Below are 15,921 nucleotides of genomic sequence, written 5' to 3'. Positions count from 1 at the left end.
CAGACTTGACAGTGTCACACAGCTTTCCTATGCCACATTCCCTTCTCTTGCTCTAGTATGTGTTTTCTTTCTTGTTTTTTTTTGGGTGGGGTGGGGGGTGGAGTGAGGCACACAGAATACTTATCAAAGAAATTCATTGAGTATGTTTTATTCCATTTCCACTTCTGCAACAGAGAAATTATTTTTAAAAATTCATACATGCCATAGTATACTTGATCTAAATTTTTCAGCATTGTTCCTACATTTTGCAAGAGACTGGAAAATGCTTCTAAGTGTTTCAAATATAAAACATGAATATTGATAATAGTCTATTCACACTGGCTGCAGCATTCATTTTCTGAAAATAAAGTTGTCGGACTTTCTAATGCTGTATGTTTATTATGAGTCTCTGCACCACCGAAATGAGGGCTTGAATGGGGAACAGACATTTCATGTCACTTAGAGAGTCAATGTGCACTTTTGCACAGAAGGGTAAGTTAGATAGGTTTGGGTGCGTGGCTTATTGGTAACATTATCTAGATGTTTCTGCTAAAATGTTAGCATTGAAGGAGCTTTTAATTTAAACTTTCTATTAAATTGTAATGCCCTCTGTCTAGCTCTGCAAGCTAGTCTTGGTATCCAGATAAAACCAACCAAGAGGGTTTAAACACACTCCATACTCCTGAAAAATGGCATGTATTCAATTATGAATCAAGTATTAAACTGTGATGAATATACCGCACTAATATGCAAATAAATTGTCTGCTTTTTCAGGATAGCTGAAAAAGCTGTATAAAACGTGAGCCAAGCCATTCAGCCCATGCATACAACCAACAAACAGACTTTACCATCAAGTTCTACCTGCTCAAGCTTTCTGTTGGATCAAGACCTCACTTTTTTACCAATCCAAGCTCCAATTAAACTAATAGAAATATTGTATCAATCAAAGGCTGGAAAAGGAAAATGGACCCAGAGTTCTGGCCAAACATTAGTACCACACAGTTTCTCTCCCACTGAATTTTAGACCATGATGGTATCTCCTGTTTGAAACTCAGTTCACTACCAGTTTCCTAAGAAACAAACTTAGGAGCACACATGCATTAATAATAATGCAGCCTCATATAAGTTTGGTTTTGGATGACAGAAGGGCACTGCCCCTCAATTTGATTACATACACCAAACCTGCTACAGAAACCGATCTAGAGCTTAGGGGAAAGAATGAAAGGCCTGTGCTGCCTGTTCATTCACAGCAAACCTTTGCCATTGTTTATAAATCCAGGATACCTTATTACTTCTGAAAGTATGTTTTCTTTTTTCTGAGCTTTAAGTGGATGGCAGTTATGATAAAACCTGTCAGGGTTGCTGCTGCACCACAAACCACATAGGCAATTCCCAGGAATGGGTTACTTCCTCCGCTCCATACCATGGTTGAAAGAATCACATACTTCTTCCCCTTGAATTTGGTTACAGGGAAATCTGACAAGGATGTTAAGGTTTCAATCAAAGTTTACACATCTCCAGCTGGAGAAAATGTAGTGCTCAAAATCCTTTCCAATGCATAAAGAAGCTGGAGATCTGTACTTACTGTAAAAACTTCTTTAAATGACCTGTGAAGTCTCTGCTATTCTTAGCCCCCCCCCCCCCCCCCAAAAAAAAAACAAAACAAAACGGTAGCAGCTTTCAGCTATTTCAGCTATTTTAGATAGTCTCCATGTAATTCTGGAAATAGTGGGATTTTTTTATTATGAATTTCAGATTCATACTTTTGTAACTGCTACTGAACTAACTTGATAAGACCCATAGTATTTTTAAGCAGCAGAAGAAACTTACTTGAAAAGAAGCCTCTTGGGAAACTTACCATGATGATACTCCACATATTACTGATGAAAAGTGCTCACCTTTATTTAATGCATTGTCTACCCAGAATATTTTATGTTTTTACCTTTTCTCCCTCTACATGGAGCCTTTCAGAACACAACTATGCTACAACATTTAAAATCATAGCTGTATTAGCTGAGTGGGTAAAAATTTATAGCCATCTTGATGTAACTCCTGCTGACAAAATGAGGGCTTTAGTCAGCAAAGTTCACACTGTTCATTGTGAGATTGCATTTTCACCGGCACAAAAATTCCCATCAGCCCATGGCTCAAATCTGCCAGAGGGCTCTGCTGACACAGGCATCCAGTACAGCTCCCAGTGGCAAGGATACCTCTGGCATTTCTTGCATCCCAGTAGGGGTGTCTACACATCTGAGGAGGCCAATATTAAATATTTCAGCTAAATCAACATCTTCAGCTGTCTCTTCAGGTTCCCATCCATCCGTTTTTCCCCTCATGTAAAACCTAGTACTGCCACGTTCTGCCTTGCAGAAGTCAAATCCAAAGCTCTTTGCTGCCATTTGAGTAACATGTCTTAACTCTGCCTGCATAGGCTAGAGACAATCTACTTGTAGCATCTTGTCACCCTTACAGCTAGGTCTCTTCATGTTGACTTAGTCTGGGGTGTTTGGCTTGTTCTTTTTTCTTTCCATTTTAGTATATAAATCCAATCCCCTTCCATCTCATTGCAACCATTTAACAGTTAAGGATTGTCTTGGATAATATGAAAGGATACTATAGGAGATATGGAAAGTGTAATTCCCTGCTGGGAGGCCATCAGCAAAATGTCTTTTCCGGCTGATACGACGGTAAAGATTTCTGAATGTAGCAAAGGCTGACACTCGCATCCAGATAATGAAGTCATCATTTATATAACCATTGTTCCTCTCATCTTCCTCATCTAACAAATATACTGGTTTCTGCCAGTAAGGAGGTCTTGCTGTCCCTGGTGAAAAAGAAAAAAAACAGGAAAGACGTACTGTCTGTATAAACAGGGGTCGGTTTACTAACTTCTGGGCCTACTCATAACCAACACAGAACGCAAGATATGGAAGAAACGCAAGACTCTGTCTGTTATTGCAAAATTATATATGCTTGGTAACACTCCGCATGCTTGGTTCTCCACTCACCTCAACCACGAATGAACAGAGATTAACAGTATGCATTAGAAGCCACAAGTATAGGAAAAACAAAGTGAATTGCAGAAACGAATGTACTGATACTGTTTCTTCTGGCTTCTCATCTCTTCAGCAGGGAATGTACCCTCTCTAATTAGGACTTCACCTTCATTTTTATACATTAGTTTATTCCTGTACAACCAGAAAGGCACCTTTTTGCACTTTAATGGCATAGCGTATGATATTTAGAATCTATCATATGAAAACCACTTAGATAATTAACTCTGAGGCAGGGTGAAGTTTCTTGCATATTGCATCCAGCACAGCAATGCCCTGATCCAAAATACAGTGCTTTTAGTCACTCTTCAATATGGATTAATCATAATGAAGAAACAGACCTAGAAAACAATTGTTTGAAATAACTGCTGAAGATGGCAGTCTCACTTGGCTCACAATTGCCTAAGAATCTTCATAGGTATGAAGAAGGAGAAATGGGATATGCAATTCTCCTTTCTAGATATTTTCAACAGAAAATAGAGACTGCATCCTTGCTTTTTCTGGACAGATTAAATGTTGCAAGAAAAAATAAAGCAAGCAATATTTTGGCTAACTTTATCTTCTACTCTCATTCAGTTTTTAAAGCTGCTTCTTCTTCCAGGTATTCTTCCCAAAGACATTTCCCTTTTCAGCATGGGAAAGCTCTGCACACAGGGAGGGAAGCCACTGAAAAATAAGGAATGCCAGTAGAATCGTTCTTACCTGCAAACGCAGAAGAGAGATTGTGTGATTGTGGATTGCGAAATTTCACATTTTTATCTGTCCACCAACTGTTTCCAGTCTTCAGCAGTGGTACTTGAATAACAGATGAGTTAAAATTGTAAAAAAGATCAATAGTATCTGTAGGGAATACCAAAGGCAATGCATATGAGTAAAAGACAGTCATTCTAACGTCTAACATGACTAGCAAAACTAACACGCACCTTTCAAGTGAATAGAAAAAAAAAAAATCCTTAGAAGGATTTTATCATGGTGGTGTATGGAGTATTGTATACTCCATCAGAAGAACTAAGCTGCCAGAGCCTTAGAACTTCTGGAGTTTTAAAGAGTGAGCATACTCCTACAAACAATCTGACTGAGTCTCTGTGTAAAAATACGCATGACTATCTTGTGTCCATCAACTCTATGACTAACTTCTTCACAAATCACTTCTCGAACTCTCTAGGTTGCTACAGAAGTTACACTCCTAGCTACCTTTCCCTAGAATTTCTTTACCAGTTGTCCTAAACTGATTATTTTGCTATATATAACTTGTTTTCAGCAAACAGTAGAAGTGAAAGCACAGTCAAGGGAACTGATGAATCTTTGGAGAAAATATTGCTTTAGTTTTATGCTAATTAGAGGCCTTGTTTACGAACTTGGCCACAAACACTCCTTTAATCAGAAAACATTTAGTTAAAATTGTGCTTACCCTTGTCATCCTGGGCATTGTCATCCTGGGCAAAAAGCACTTGTCTTTTCCATTATATTATCCTACTTGGATTAGTTTAATGTAAGGCAAAAATATTTCAGGTTTCATTAACATCTATGTAAACACCTAGGCAGCCAACGTGATGACTGGCAGGAGAGGTTAGATGGTATAGATGGGGAGGGGCTGCATTTTAGGAAACACGATGAACACAATGGCATGCACATTGATGAAAACATACTTTTAAAAAATCCTATTACTAAAACTATGTTCACTTGGCTCATTAAAGCCGGTCAGATACACTCTTCTTGCGTAAATGATAATTGTGTGCTCCACTATGTTCTCCATCTACTTGTCATTGGTTTACTAGCAGGAGCTGCAATTCTCTGAGCTCTGTCTGCTTAACTGCTCCGTTATTAGCAGACAAATAGCTAAACTGTCAGAAGCACCCTCTTTCACAGCAAAGGGATAAAAATGAGCAACCAGAGCGAGCATTCAGACTTCACCAGCTTCCCCCACATCACCAGCAACTGCAACATTTCATCACACTTTGCACTAAGGACTGATGCAAAGGCAGACACTTGAAGATTTACCCTCAGCATTTTTTATCTCTAATTCTCTGCAGGAGAATTCTGTCCTGCTAACGAGGGCTCCAGAACAGCACAGGCTGCATGGAGGTAGCTCTGCTGGCCTAGGTCTCAGCCCAGTCCAGTAGATCAGATTTCCAGAGGAGCAGATGTGTGCACAGGTGAAAATCAAATGGGTCTAGAAGCTATTGCAGCTGCCCTTCACAAGCCCTCTGGTGGGGGTGGCTCAGTTACTTTAAGTATCACTGCTGCATTGCCAGAAACTGCTGGGTGGAACAGGTTAAAAAGGGGTGAGAGGGGAAGAAAAAGGATGGGGTAGGGGAACAAAACCTGTGGAAGTTCTTTTCTTCTTTCCTTCCAAAGAAATCCATTCTGAAATCTGCCAGTGTTCATGGCTAGGCGCCCTCTTCTAGATTTTAGCCTTCATGTACTGAGAGGCAGATTATGTCCTCCGGGTAGCCATACAGAAGATCAAACCCAGGATCAAATCAATTCATGTAAGACTATGGATGCTTCCAGCATTCAAAGAACAAAATGCAAACATACAGATCCAAAGGTCCAAACCAGTGTCAAGAACTTGTTGGCTCTTTTTAAGCACACCACTGTGGGAAGGTAGAATTTGAGTTCTCCCATTATTTCACAAAATCCTTGACTCTGTGATTATTGTACCAGAATGGATTTTTTAGCAAGAAAGTACACTAAATCTATTATGTATATCATTGTTTCCTGTTTCACCAAGACTCAATTCCTGAGTCCTGTTGTAAAATCACACTGAGGAATAAAAAATCTTCCTCAGTTTGAAGATGAGAGGAAAGTTACTGAACAAAAGGAAGCAGAGCTCTGTATTCACCACAGCAGCAATGACATACAAATCCTTTTGTGGGAGAAGGACAGAGATCTTGCAATACCAGGACTCAGCTGGATTGGGGTAACAAATCATAGTTTCAAGTGGAAATTAGTAAGATGGACATGGAGGGTACTTACCATTGAACATGCTGTTGGCAATAGCACCGCACGGAGCCATCGGTGTTCCATTATTGTAAGTGGTGAAGGGTGCGCAGTAGCTCCTCTGAACCTGCATTCAAGGTCACAGAACAATCAGGCAAAGAACCTATAGGGTTTTGGTTTGGTTTGCTGGTGTTAATGTCCTCCTCTCACAACTTCTTCTGAAAAGCCACTGAATAATTAAGTCTAGTACCTTTTGGTACTAATTAAAGAGACACATTAAAGAGACATCCAAATGAATAGGTCTGTAGTTGAGGAACACATGCTGTATCTCAGTATGCAAACTTTAGGCCTTCACCAAGTTCTATTGCAACCATGCAAACTCTAGACTACAAAACTCATTTGGTGATCTGCGGTTGTAACATAGCTACAACTTAACATGTTCCAGTGTGCAGCCCTGACTTACCCTGGAACATCTTATTTTCTTTGTTTTTATTTTTGACCCGCATTGCTTCAGGAATGTAGAACAGCAGATATAGTTGGCCACATTACTTCATAGTGGCCAAATCTTGATGTATGAAAGCACAGCATGAAAAACAAAAACCCACCTTCAAATTTGTCACCTTTCACCTATCCCAATTCACGACAAACTCTAAGTCTTAGCACAGAAACATTTTCAAACAGCTCGGATCACCTGTGTATTGATTGGCACAAAAGCCAAAAGCTGTTGCACCTGAATGCAAACAAGCTGACTGGACACCTGGAGAAGCAATTATATGTGGAACGTGTCTGGAGAGTTACAAAAAATGTTTTATAACAACAGGTTATTATGGGACAATCACCTTATCTACTGACAGGAGTCAGTAGAACTGTATATATGAACTGTATATATGTTAACAAATGCTATTTTTAAGCTAAAAAAAACACACCACATTTTATTTATAGATATACAAGTAAAAAAATACGTTAACATAGTGATCACAGTCTCCGATTTCCTTATGCATGCACTGCTGTGAGTGACGCTGAGTAGCCTCCTATTCAAACATCTAAGTTATGTATTTCCTAATGCTACATGATCACCTATTTCACCATGTACCATTCCCTACTCCTTGTCCACTTCCAAAGCCAGATGTCAAAATGAAAGTCTTTGAACATCTTAATTTCCTAAACTTAAAATAAAACCACAAATTAAAAGATTTCTGGCTAAGACAACTAAAAACACTAGAAGGAAACACTTTCTATAAATTTATTTTTTTTAATTTTCTTTTTTATTAAAGGACAATGTATTTTTAATACTACCCCTATACAGTGCAGGTTTGGGAACTGCAACATTGGACTGACATCTTTTATTTATGCACTCAACCTTCCTCTGTTATTAACTTATAACAAATAATTGCCCTAGCAATCATAAAAGCAGAGACTAAGCACTGAAAATCTGTACCTTCTTATTCCCTACAGCCATCTCAAAACACCTTGAAAGTTATGCTTAGTTAGCTGTCTGTGTGGTCAAAGATGCACCTGGTGAAAACACTGATCTCATAATATAAAGAAAAAACTTACATTTACATCTCGACCCAACAACTGTGCATCACTTCTTGAGATCACATATCGACGGTGGTTTTGATAGAAATTTTGCAGGCCATAGTACATAAAAACATCACCCTAGAATTCAAGGATAAATCCTTTCAATAAGGTAAGCTCATGCAGACAAGAGAAATCACGCTACTTACCAAAAAAAAGGAGGGAAGTAGAGAGTTCAATTCATACTTACGTGTTGGTAACTATATTCTAACCAATTACTTTAGCAGACACAGCTAAAACCTGTCCTTTACCCCAACTGAAAGTTTTTGTATTTTGGCACAAAATTAAACATACTTTAAAACCCTAAATGAAATCTAAAATGAAAATGCATGATTGTTATTTTACTCAAGCTGGTAATGACTGGCCATGAACCAGCAATGAGTATGAATAATTTAATGGAGACAGACACCCATTTTCTGTAAAAGGAAGATGCCCAAACAAAAAAAGGAGCCACCAGTCTTAATTCCTGCAGATTTTTTTTTTGGAAACTAAGGCTACCTCTCTTCAATTATCTGAGTCCTTTGGAAAATTTAGTCCTGTAATTAAAAGGAGAATACTAGGCAGGAAAATATAAGCAACAAAGAGGTTTAGTAATGTATTCAAAAAACTTTATTCAGTTAAACAAACTTCTCATCTCAAACATTACTGTATCTAAACCATTACCCACAGAGCACTTTAACAGCCTCTTTGATACTGAAGAACCATAAAGTGACTTTATAATATAAATACCGCTGTAATTTTAAGGGATCATCTATGTAGTACTAAGTGTAAGACATCTGTGGCAGAATATCGGGCATTCTAACAGCCTCAGCAACACAACCAGCAGTTTGGGACAGAAAATGAATGATACTTCTCCCAAATGAAACTGGAGAATGACAATGCTAGACTTGAATTGTTTCAAGAACCCTAGATATTAACAGCACAAGCCCTGAAAAAAAGACTGTAATGGGCAATGGTTGACTCATGACAAGTGGTCAGAGTTTCAGATTTCTTTCTCATTTGAGAGCTTAGCAGTGCACAAATACCTAACCCCGGGTAAGGGCAAGGGTTTGCTACTGACTCAGAAAGAGAAGTGATCTCCACAGTCAAACACCATTTCCTCTATCCCCACCTTCTCCTTGGAGATCTCCTGTCCAAGGGCAGAGGCAGCCTGATCTTGAGTATTTTCAACACGTGCCAAAATCAATAGCAAATGTAAACGTGTAAAATTAAGAGTATTTCATGTCTATAAAGAGCAAAAAGAAAATTCAGTCGTGAGCTCTACAGAGCAAAATTAGCATATTTTATCATGCAGGGGCATAACCAACAAGAGGTGCTAAGCCACATGCGTTGGTTTCTCATATCCACTTACCAGCATATCTTCCTTCAGCTTGAAATCAACAGAACAGAGGCATTCAATATTCCAATTATAGGAATTTTCACGAAGTTTTGAACAATCCGAGCATTTGTCTGAATAATTAATCTGTCAGAGAAGTGAACAAGCAGAGAGATTACAAAAAAGGACATGAACACAGGAAAAGATTAGTGTTTTAGCTACAAGACCTCCCAGAGCAGTTCTCTCCTAAGTGATTTGGGATTGCCAAAGACATTGTTAAAATTGACAGAGATATAGAGAATTAGGACTTGGCCTCAATGGAACATTCACAAATTTCATCCCTAGTTTAAAGCTGCTTTAGAGCCTTTTGATGACTGTTGCAGAACCTCCACATTTGCTCCTCGGCAAAGAAGTGCTGAGTGATGAGCACTTCTGCAGCTTGGCCTGGCTGACCAAGTAATGCTTGATGAACTCCCATGGGAATTATGGCCCGCCCCCTGTGAACAGCCTGGATGTAGTGCTGAGAGTCAGCTCCAACCAGCAGTCCATTAACAGCAGCAGGTTTAACCAATTTTGCTTCCAGGAAACAGCATTTAAACATCAGGGCTCCTGTGTTTTAAGATTTTGCCCCAGCAAATATTTATCTTCTAGTGCCAAACACTATTAAAGGGGTTAGTTTATTTGCCCTCAAAAAACGAGAAAATAATGACAACATTTCAGATATTACCACCCAGTGGTGAGAGTTCCCACACATATTTTGGATATTACTTCTCAGTTAACCACCCAGTACTTGGCTTTTATTGGTGACCAACTATCTGAGGATTTTCACAGAAATACTGGCTGCTTGATGTGTCCAAGGCATGAAGCCATTGCTATATTCTTTATCCAGAAGCACAAACTCAAAGCTCTTTTCCCCCAAACATAGATTGATTTCTTCTTAATAGAACACTTAACACCCCACTCAAAACAAACCTGGATTTCTCTGACGCTGTTTGCAGACAATATGAGGCAGATTCCCACAGAAAGGCAAAATGCTCCCGTGAGAAAGAAGGTGGAGAGCACAGTCGCAATGGTAAGCTGGGGCTTCCACGCCGGTAGCCTCTGTTGTTTGAATGCACTGTTATCCGGACATCTGGAAGGACGTGCTTCTGCTTCTTGTGGAGCAAAACTCTTCTTGTTTTTCATATTCTTCTTAGTGAGAGGAAGGAATAATATACTTGTGCTGGAGAGTGTTTAAGCTGAGATACTGTCTTTACTGCTGAGAAACTGTGCTGTTTGTTCAGACTTGCATTATAGCCAGGAATTACTTATTAACTAGATCTCTCTCTTCCTCCTTTTCTACATTTGTGTCTGGATCACCATGATCAGCTTGTACCAATCAGATGTTTGTGTACTTTGGTCAGTACGTCCAGATCATGCTGCCTGAAAAAGCTTAAATATATGCTTTTTCCTGCCCCACAATTCAGTTGTATTTATGTCTTATTCTTTTGTAAGGATACTACCAACTCTACTGGAATTTCTGCGTAATCTCAGATTTATTATTTCTTCACCCTTCACTTGCTGACCAGCTAACAAGCATGGGATAAAATGAAAGATCTACTCCAGTTGCACTGGATGCCACTGGGGAGGACTGGAGGGGCTGAGAGTAGTAGACAGACAATATTGGTTTGGAAAACCAATTTTCTTAACCTACTGCTGCATTCATTGCTATTGATCTAGATGCAATTTAAAGCTGTAAAAATGCTGTGTGTTCTTTATCACAATAGGACAATTAATTCTAAAACCATCTGATTTGGATATATGGCCTTCCAAGATGTTGACAATCAGTCCACATCTATTCATCTTGTCTTTCTGTGAAAAAGGTGCACCCATTCCCTACTTTTCATAATGATAAAAGTATTACCCAGTGAGAGATAATCTCCTTTTAACTGGACAAACAGTAGAATATTCTTCACACATTTCAACTGTTTAACCACAATAAAGTCTCAATTTAATATACTGAAATTTTAAACATAATGTATCATGTAACAGCATAAAATAGCATTTAGCCAGCTGTAGATCAGATGGGAGAAAAATACTTTTTTGACAAATTACTAACATTCATACAACATTTTCAAAGATCCTCTAAAGCAAGAACTAGCTTACCACTTCAGTGAGAGAAGTAAAGGTTTCCTTTGGGACAGCAGAAAGAGATAACTGACACGTACAAAGGCTTTCACACCTAGGTTCGCTCATCTTCCAAGTCTTGAAAGTGACATATAATAGTAAATTTTGTAGGTGAAGGCGAACTAATTTCAGTATCACATTGCTTGGGCAATAAGTCATACTAAAACCACAAATAAAACTTCTGTTTTTATTATTAAAAGAAAAGGAACATCAGAAAAAGTTGCACTGTGCATTCTTTCTGTATTGATTGACCTCAGAAAAGTCAATATTCCTAATTCGATCACTGTTAATCACTTGCCAGTTGCAGACAGGATAGAAGTAAAAAGCAGCTGTAAACGACGTCCTTGTAGGTAAAGCCATTAAAAGAGTCCCAGCTTCACAGACCCTTCTCTGCATAGCTTTATAATACTCATCTCCAGTAGGTCAATTGTTTCTTTCTTTATCTGAAGAAAACAAAAATCAAAGAAAGCATCAAAAGTAAGATAATGCTTTGGCTAAATACCATGACTCCTGCAGTCCCATCTAACACAGCTACTGATTAGGCTGTAATTTGTACACAGTTGATAAAGTATGCCACAGCCAGAGATCCACCCTGGGCTGCAAAATTTCTACGGGACTTTCCATATTATCAGCCAGTATCAACGAGTCCAAGGGAAGTACTGCACTGTAACAGCCACAGTGTTGTCTGTGGCTGAGACACCTGAATGAAAGTGAGCAGGAAGGTCAGGTATACATAAGCCATATGCAAAAGTACTTTGGTTTATAACAGACATGGTTGTGCCTTATTGCTTATCTAAAGATAAAAGTCAAATGCATGTGAGGGTAAATATTAATGACACACTTCAGCAGGAACAGAAGATTCTCTGTTATCGTGGTAACTCCAGAGTTTCCTTATGGTTCCTTCTTCCCACTTATGAATAACTTATTTCTGAGGTTTCTCTCAGGTTTATATCCTTCTGTGCACAGGAATGTATGATGTCAGAAAGCCTAACTATTCTCTATTTCTTACAAACCCTTTTGCTTTAATGAAACCTGACATTTGCTCAGTGCTTATTTGTAAATGGAAGAAAATAATGTTTAACAAAATGTTTTAAAAAACCCCATTTGAGTCTTACAAACAAGTAATTTGAAGAGTTGAGACTGCTCTGTGTTGTCATCAATCTCTATACAGAAAGTTTTCAAAGTGGGAAATTTGTCCTTTGGTCAGATTGAAAAGTATACAGTCAATTTTTATTTAAACCTTTACACTTCAGTGTAACTGAAGCTCACCAAAACAGAGTCTGATAAACTCATTCACTCCACCTCTGGTTTCTTTGTGAGGTTTCTTTTCACTTCCTTCTCTCCCCCATTTAGGATAAATGAAATGAGAGACAAAGAAACAAAAAAAATCCAACAGCATTAATGAATGAGATGCTGAAGCAACTGAAAGAGCACTGGATCAGGTTGCCATCCATTTTGTGAATATGATGGCATAGAAGACTGTCATGTGGGAGGATTCTTATCTTTTTAAATACATATATATTTCAGAATATACCATTATGTACATAATTCTCCACTGAATATGAGATGAGCACAGGAACAGCAAGGAGTTTGCACCCTTAAAAGAAAGCGATGGATTTTTCCTTGAGTGGACAACAGGTACATGTTCTTCCAGCTGTTCTTGCTTTCTGCGTATTTCATTATACAGACTGGTATAATTACAATGCAATTTAGCAATGAAGCACCTTAAACATGCAAAGAAATTAGTGTCAAAGTGAGGTTTTCAGTGGAAATGTGTCATTATGCTCCTGTCCAATTCTAAGGGCACTACTTTACCTCCACGTCTAGTATGGGATGAAAAAAATTAGTACATCAAACTACCAACTCTCATGCTGTTGGTACTATAATCCATCTCTTCTCTGAGAAAACATGTGACTATTATTAGAATGCATTTGACAATTTTTGTACAAACAGGAGAATAAGGTCCTTAGCTCCCTAAGACTGTATTCCATATTTAAGTCTGCAAATTGCTAAACATCCCATTGTCTTCTACAGTCTTAAGATGCTTTACATTATCTGAGTATCTTTTATTACTGACATTCCTTATAAATAACTTTCAGGAATCTACCGCCTGTCTGCAGCAGGATAAATAGCTGCAAGATGCTCCATTTACATAGCTCAACATGTCAAAAACCTTTCTGTATATTTTATTACCTGAGCCAAATGCAGGTTTGAAGACTTTTTTGTAATCCCATGTTTACTATTCTGCAACGATATATAAAGATCTATCCTTAGACTAACACTATATATGAAGGTGCAATATTCTTACTTCTTTGGTTTTAACGTGAACTAAGCATGAGCATTGACTTTGATGTTGACAGCTATTTTTCCTTAATAAAATAGAACCAGAGTCACAATTTTGGCTTCTATTCCTAGGCAGACATGCTGAAATGCTGTAATACTACGTCCAGTGAGCTGGAAAGGACTGTTCAGGTTTGCAATAGCCCCAAATCATATATTAACAACATAATCTTTTTTTTTTTTTTTTTTTTTTTTTGTGGTGGATCACCAATATTCTACTGTGTGTTTATTTACTTGAGCTGGTTTACAAAAATCTGTTACACTGCAACCAGCACATGTTGCAGTACTATCTTGTGCTAACATGCCTATGAATTCAGGTTCTCTGGTCTTTAAAAAACTTTCACGTAAGTGCAAGCAATGTACAAAAGAGGCTTAGGTGTTCACCACAAGAGGGAGCCTCCTTGACTCAATAAACAAAGCTGTTCTTTTTGCTACTTCATTTCTGCAATGTATTTTTTGCAGGGCATTGTATTCAGGATGATTGGATACTTGCATATTTGTGTATGTGGGACTGTAAAATGCAGCACATTCAAATATACATGCAGGTGCAAAGATGGAAAAATGACCGACAATTTCTTTCACTTGTGAAGCTTCATATCTATATGTAAGAAAGTCTTATTTCCCTCGAGATTATGTGTATCAGCCTGCTCTAAATGTGCAGGAAAATGGAAACACCGTGCAGGAACATGGCAGCTTCCTAGCAAGGACGACTAGTGGAATCCGCCTCTTTCACTCTGCTGGCTAGGCACCAGCTGATGCCCCACAGCGTACGGTAAACATGTCACAGCAATTAATGTGAAAGCTCGCTTACAGAATTGAAAAGCATGGGAAACTATATTGAAAGGAGTCTACAGATGATGGATGGCTCTACATAGTTTGTACCCTCCGTTTTTCCAAAAAAAGGGGAACTGCCTGTAGATTTACTCACAAGAAGTTATCTTACTCTCAGATAGAGACCAATAAATGCCTCTCCAAAGTTGTACTTAGTTTTTGAGGAAACTTGGGCACAAAGTCCTCTTACTGAGAGAATTGCCCAGGAACACGCAGAACAACTACCCAGCATAAACAGGAGAAATTCACAGCACAGCTGTGACCTGCAACAACAGCAACAACAAAAACTTCCACAAGACATAATATTGAGACCTGAGAGTACAGACTTCCAAGTAAAATGTTGACTTCTTTGTGTTTCTAGACCACTAAAGTTATCTTTACAGAAATAAATCCTTACCAACCAAGATCTAGGCACTAGAATCAAAAGTACTGAGTACAGAGAATATAATATACACAGGTGCTTATACAATACCTCAGGGATATCCATCATTCTCCTTAGTTTCTGATCTCTCCAGTTCCAATCCAGAATCATATATTTTGTGGAGTTCAAGCACAGGCCATCTAAAAAGGCAATAGAAATTTTATTACCAAGATAATACAGCACGTGCTTATCAAAATTATTTTGTGTTTTACATCTTTTGCTGTCTGTTCCCAAGGAAACTAATCTTTGAACACTTAAGCACTACATTTGCTGGTTGGAAAACTAATGCAGTGACACTGCAAACTCCCTTAACCACATAATCCCATGCCTTTTTGGAAGACAAACACAAAAGCAGAACAACTACTGTTGCCAGGCTTGTCAGGAGCTAACATCCCGCCAGCAAATAATTCCTCAAGCTTCCTCTTGATGAAACCACAGGAGTTGAATTTCCACAGCTGATGGGGAGCTGGTAAGTTACAAGGACCCTAGCCTGAAAAATCCTATTAATGGGAACTGATGGTGTTTAGCAGTTTAAAGGACTGGGTGCTATGTGAATCTGAGTCAGGTCATTGGTGCTGCTGAAGGACTCCTTTATTCTCCAAACAAACAGTGGTTAAAGAAAAAAAAAAAGGTCCTTTCTGAACTGGCCCTCCAGCAGTTTCCTGGTCTTCTATACAATGTCCACAATTTTTATAACATTTTTTACTCCTCTTCACTCTTTAGGGGCCTGACACTGCAACACGAAGTTGTCAAAAAAGGACTAGAACTTATAATAAAATACTACACTTTGTGTCCCTGCCATAAGCTGATACAACCTGAGATGGCAATGCGCTGATGTGCTGAGCAGTAACAATTTAATGTTGGTGAAAGACAGAGAAAGCAAAAAATTATGCTATTCCTGTATTCCTTTAGAAGGAGCAATAGAGTCCCAATCTACAGACAGTCCCTGACCACAGGGGACCAGTGACCATAGACTCCTGATGAAACCACAGACTAAGCAAGACAGTGCTTAGAAATAGGAATGGAAAGAATCACCTTAACTTGCCATTTTGTGTTTGTTTTTCTTTGCATACATCGTGTGTGTTGAGCAAGTAGAACTACTCCAAATTTGGGCAGAGAAAATTATATTTATATAGAATATTTAATTTCATCACATACAAATCAGAAATAAAATTGGCAACCAGATCTTTGCTCCACCCCACACAAAAGTTTACACTGAGCTCAGAGTGACATATGATACAATGACTTCTGCTATTATTTCCTTTTGATTTACTTGTAGTGTTTGGTTTCCTGGA

The 15,921-nt window shown here is 38.4% G+C and overlaps 2 protein-coding genes across 9 annotated transcripts in view; both read right to left on the bottom strand.

The window, feature by feature from the left end:
- Positions 1–135: 135 nt before the first annotated feature.
- LOC308181947 (cell cycle control protein 50C-like) lies at positions 136–10,414 on the bottom strand. Its single transcript, XM_080565818.1, has 7 exons — positions 9,841–10,414; positions 8,905–9,015; positions 7,533–7,634; positions 6,012–6,102; positions 3,735–3,872; positions 2,594–2,803; positions 136–1,455 (listed from the first exon to the last, which is right to left on the bottom strand). The coding sequence occupies exons 1-7, from the start codon at positions 10,051–10,053 to the stop codon at positions 1,268–1,270; spliced, it is 1,053 nt and encodes a 350-aa protein (XP_080421944.1). The 5' UTR covers positions 10,054–10,414; the 3' UTR covers positions 136–1,267.
- Positions 10,415–10,840: 426 nt separating this feature from the next.
- The window catches only part of CMSS1 (cms1 ribosomal small subunit homolog), a 239,681-nt gene continuing 234,600 nt past the window's right edge, over positions 10,841–15,921 (bottom strand). For all 8 annotated transcript variants that reach the window (XM_080565859.1, XM_080565864.1, XM_080565865.1 and 5 more), the window contains exons 9-10: positions 14,678–14,766; positions 10,841–11,477 (exon numbers count right to left, since the gene is read on the bottom strand). In XM_080565859.1, coding sequence (XP_080421985.1) covers positions 11,394–11,477; positions 14,678–14,766 — 173 coding nt within the window. In that variant the 3' untranslated portion in view covers positions 10,841–11,393. The remainder of the gene's footprint in view (positions 11,478–14,677; positions 14,767–15,921) is intronic.

This window comes from Anser brachyrhynchus (assembly GCF_964034855.1).
Source record: "Anser brachyrhynchus genome assembly, chromosome: 1".
Lineage (NCBI taxonomy): Eukaryota > Metazoa > Chordata > Aves > Anseriformes > Anatidae > Anser > Anser brachyrhynchus.
Note: the sequence above shows the minus strand (reverse complement) of the source record. Positions and strands in the feature narration are given on the sequence as shown.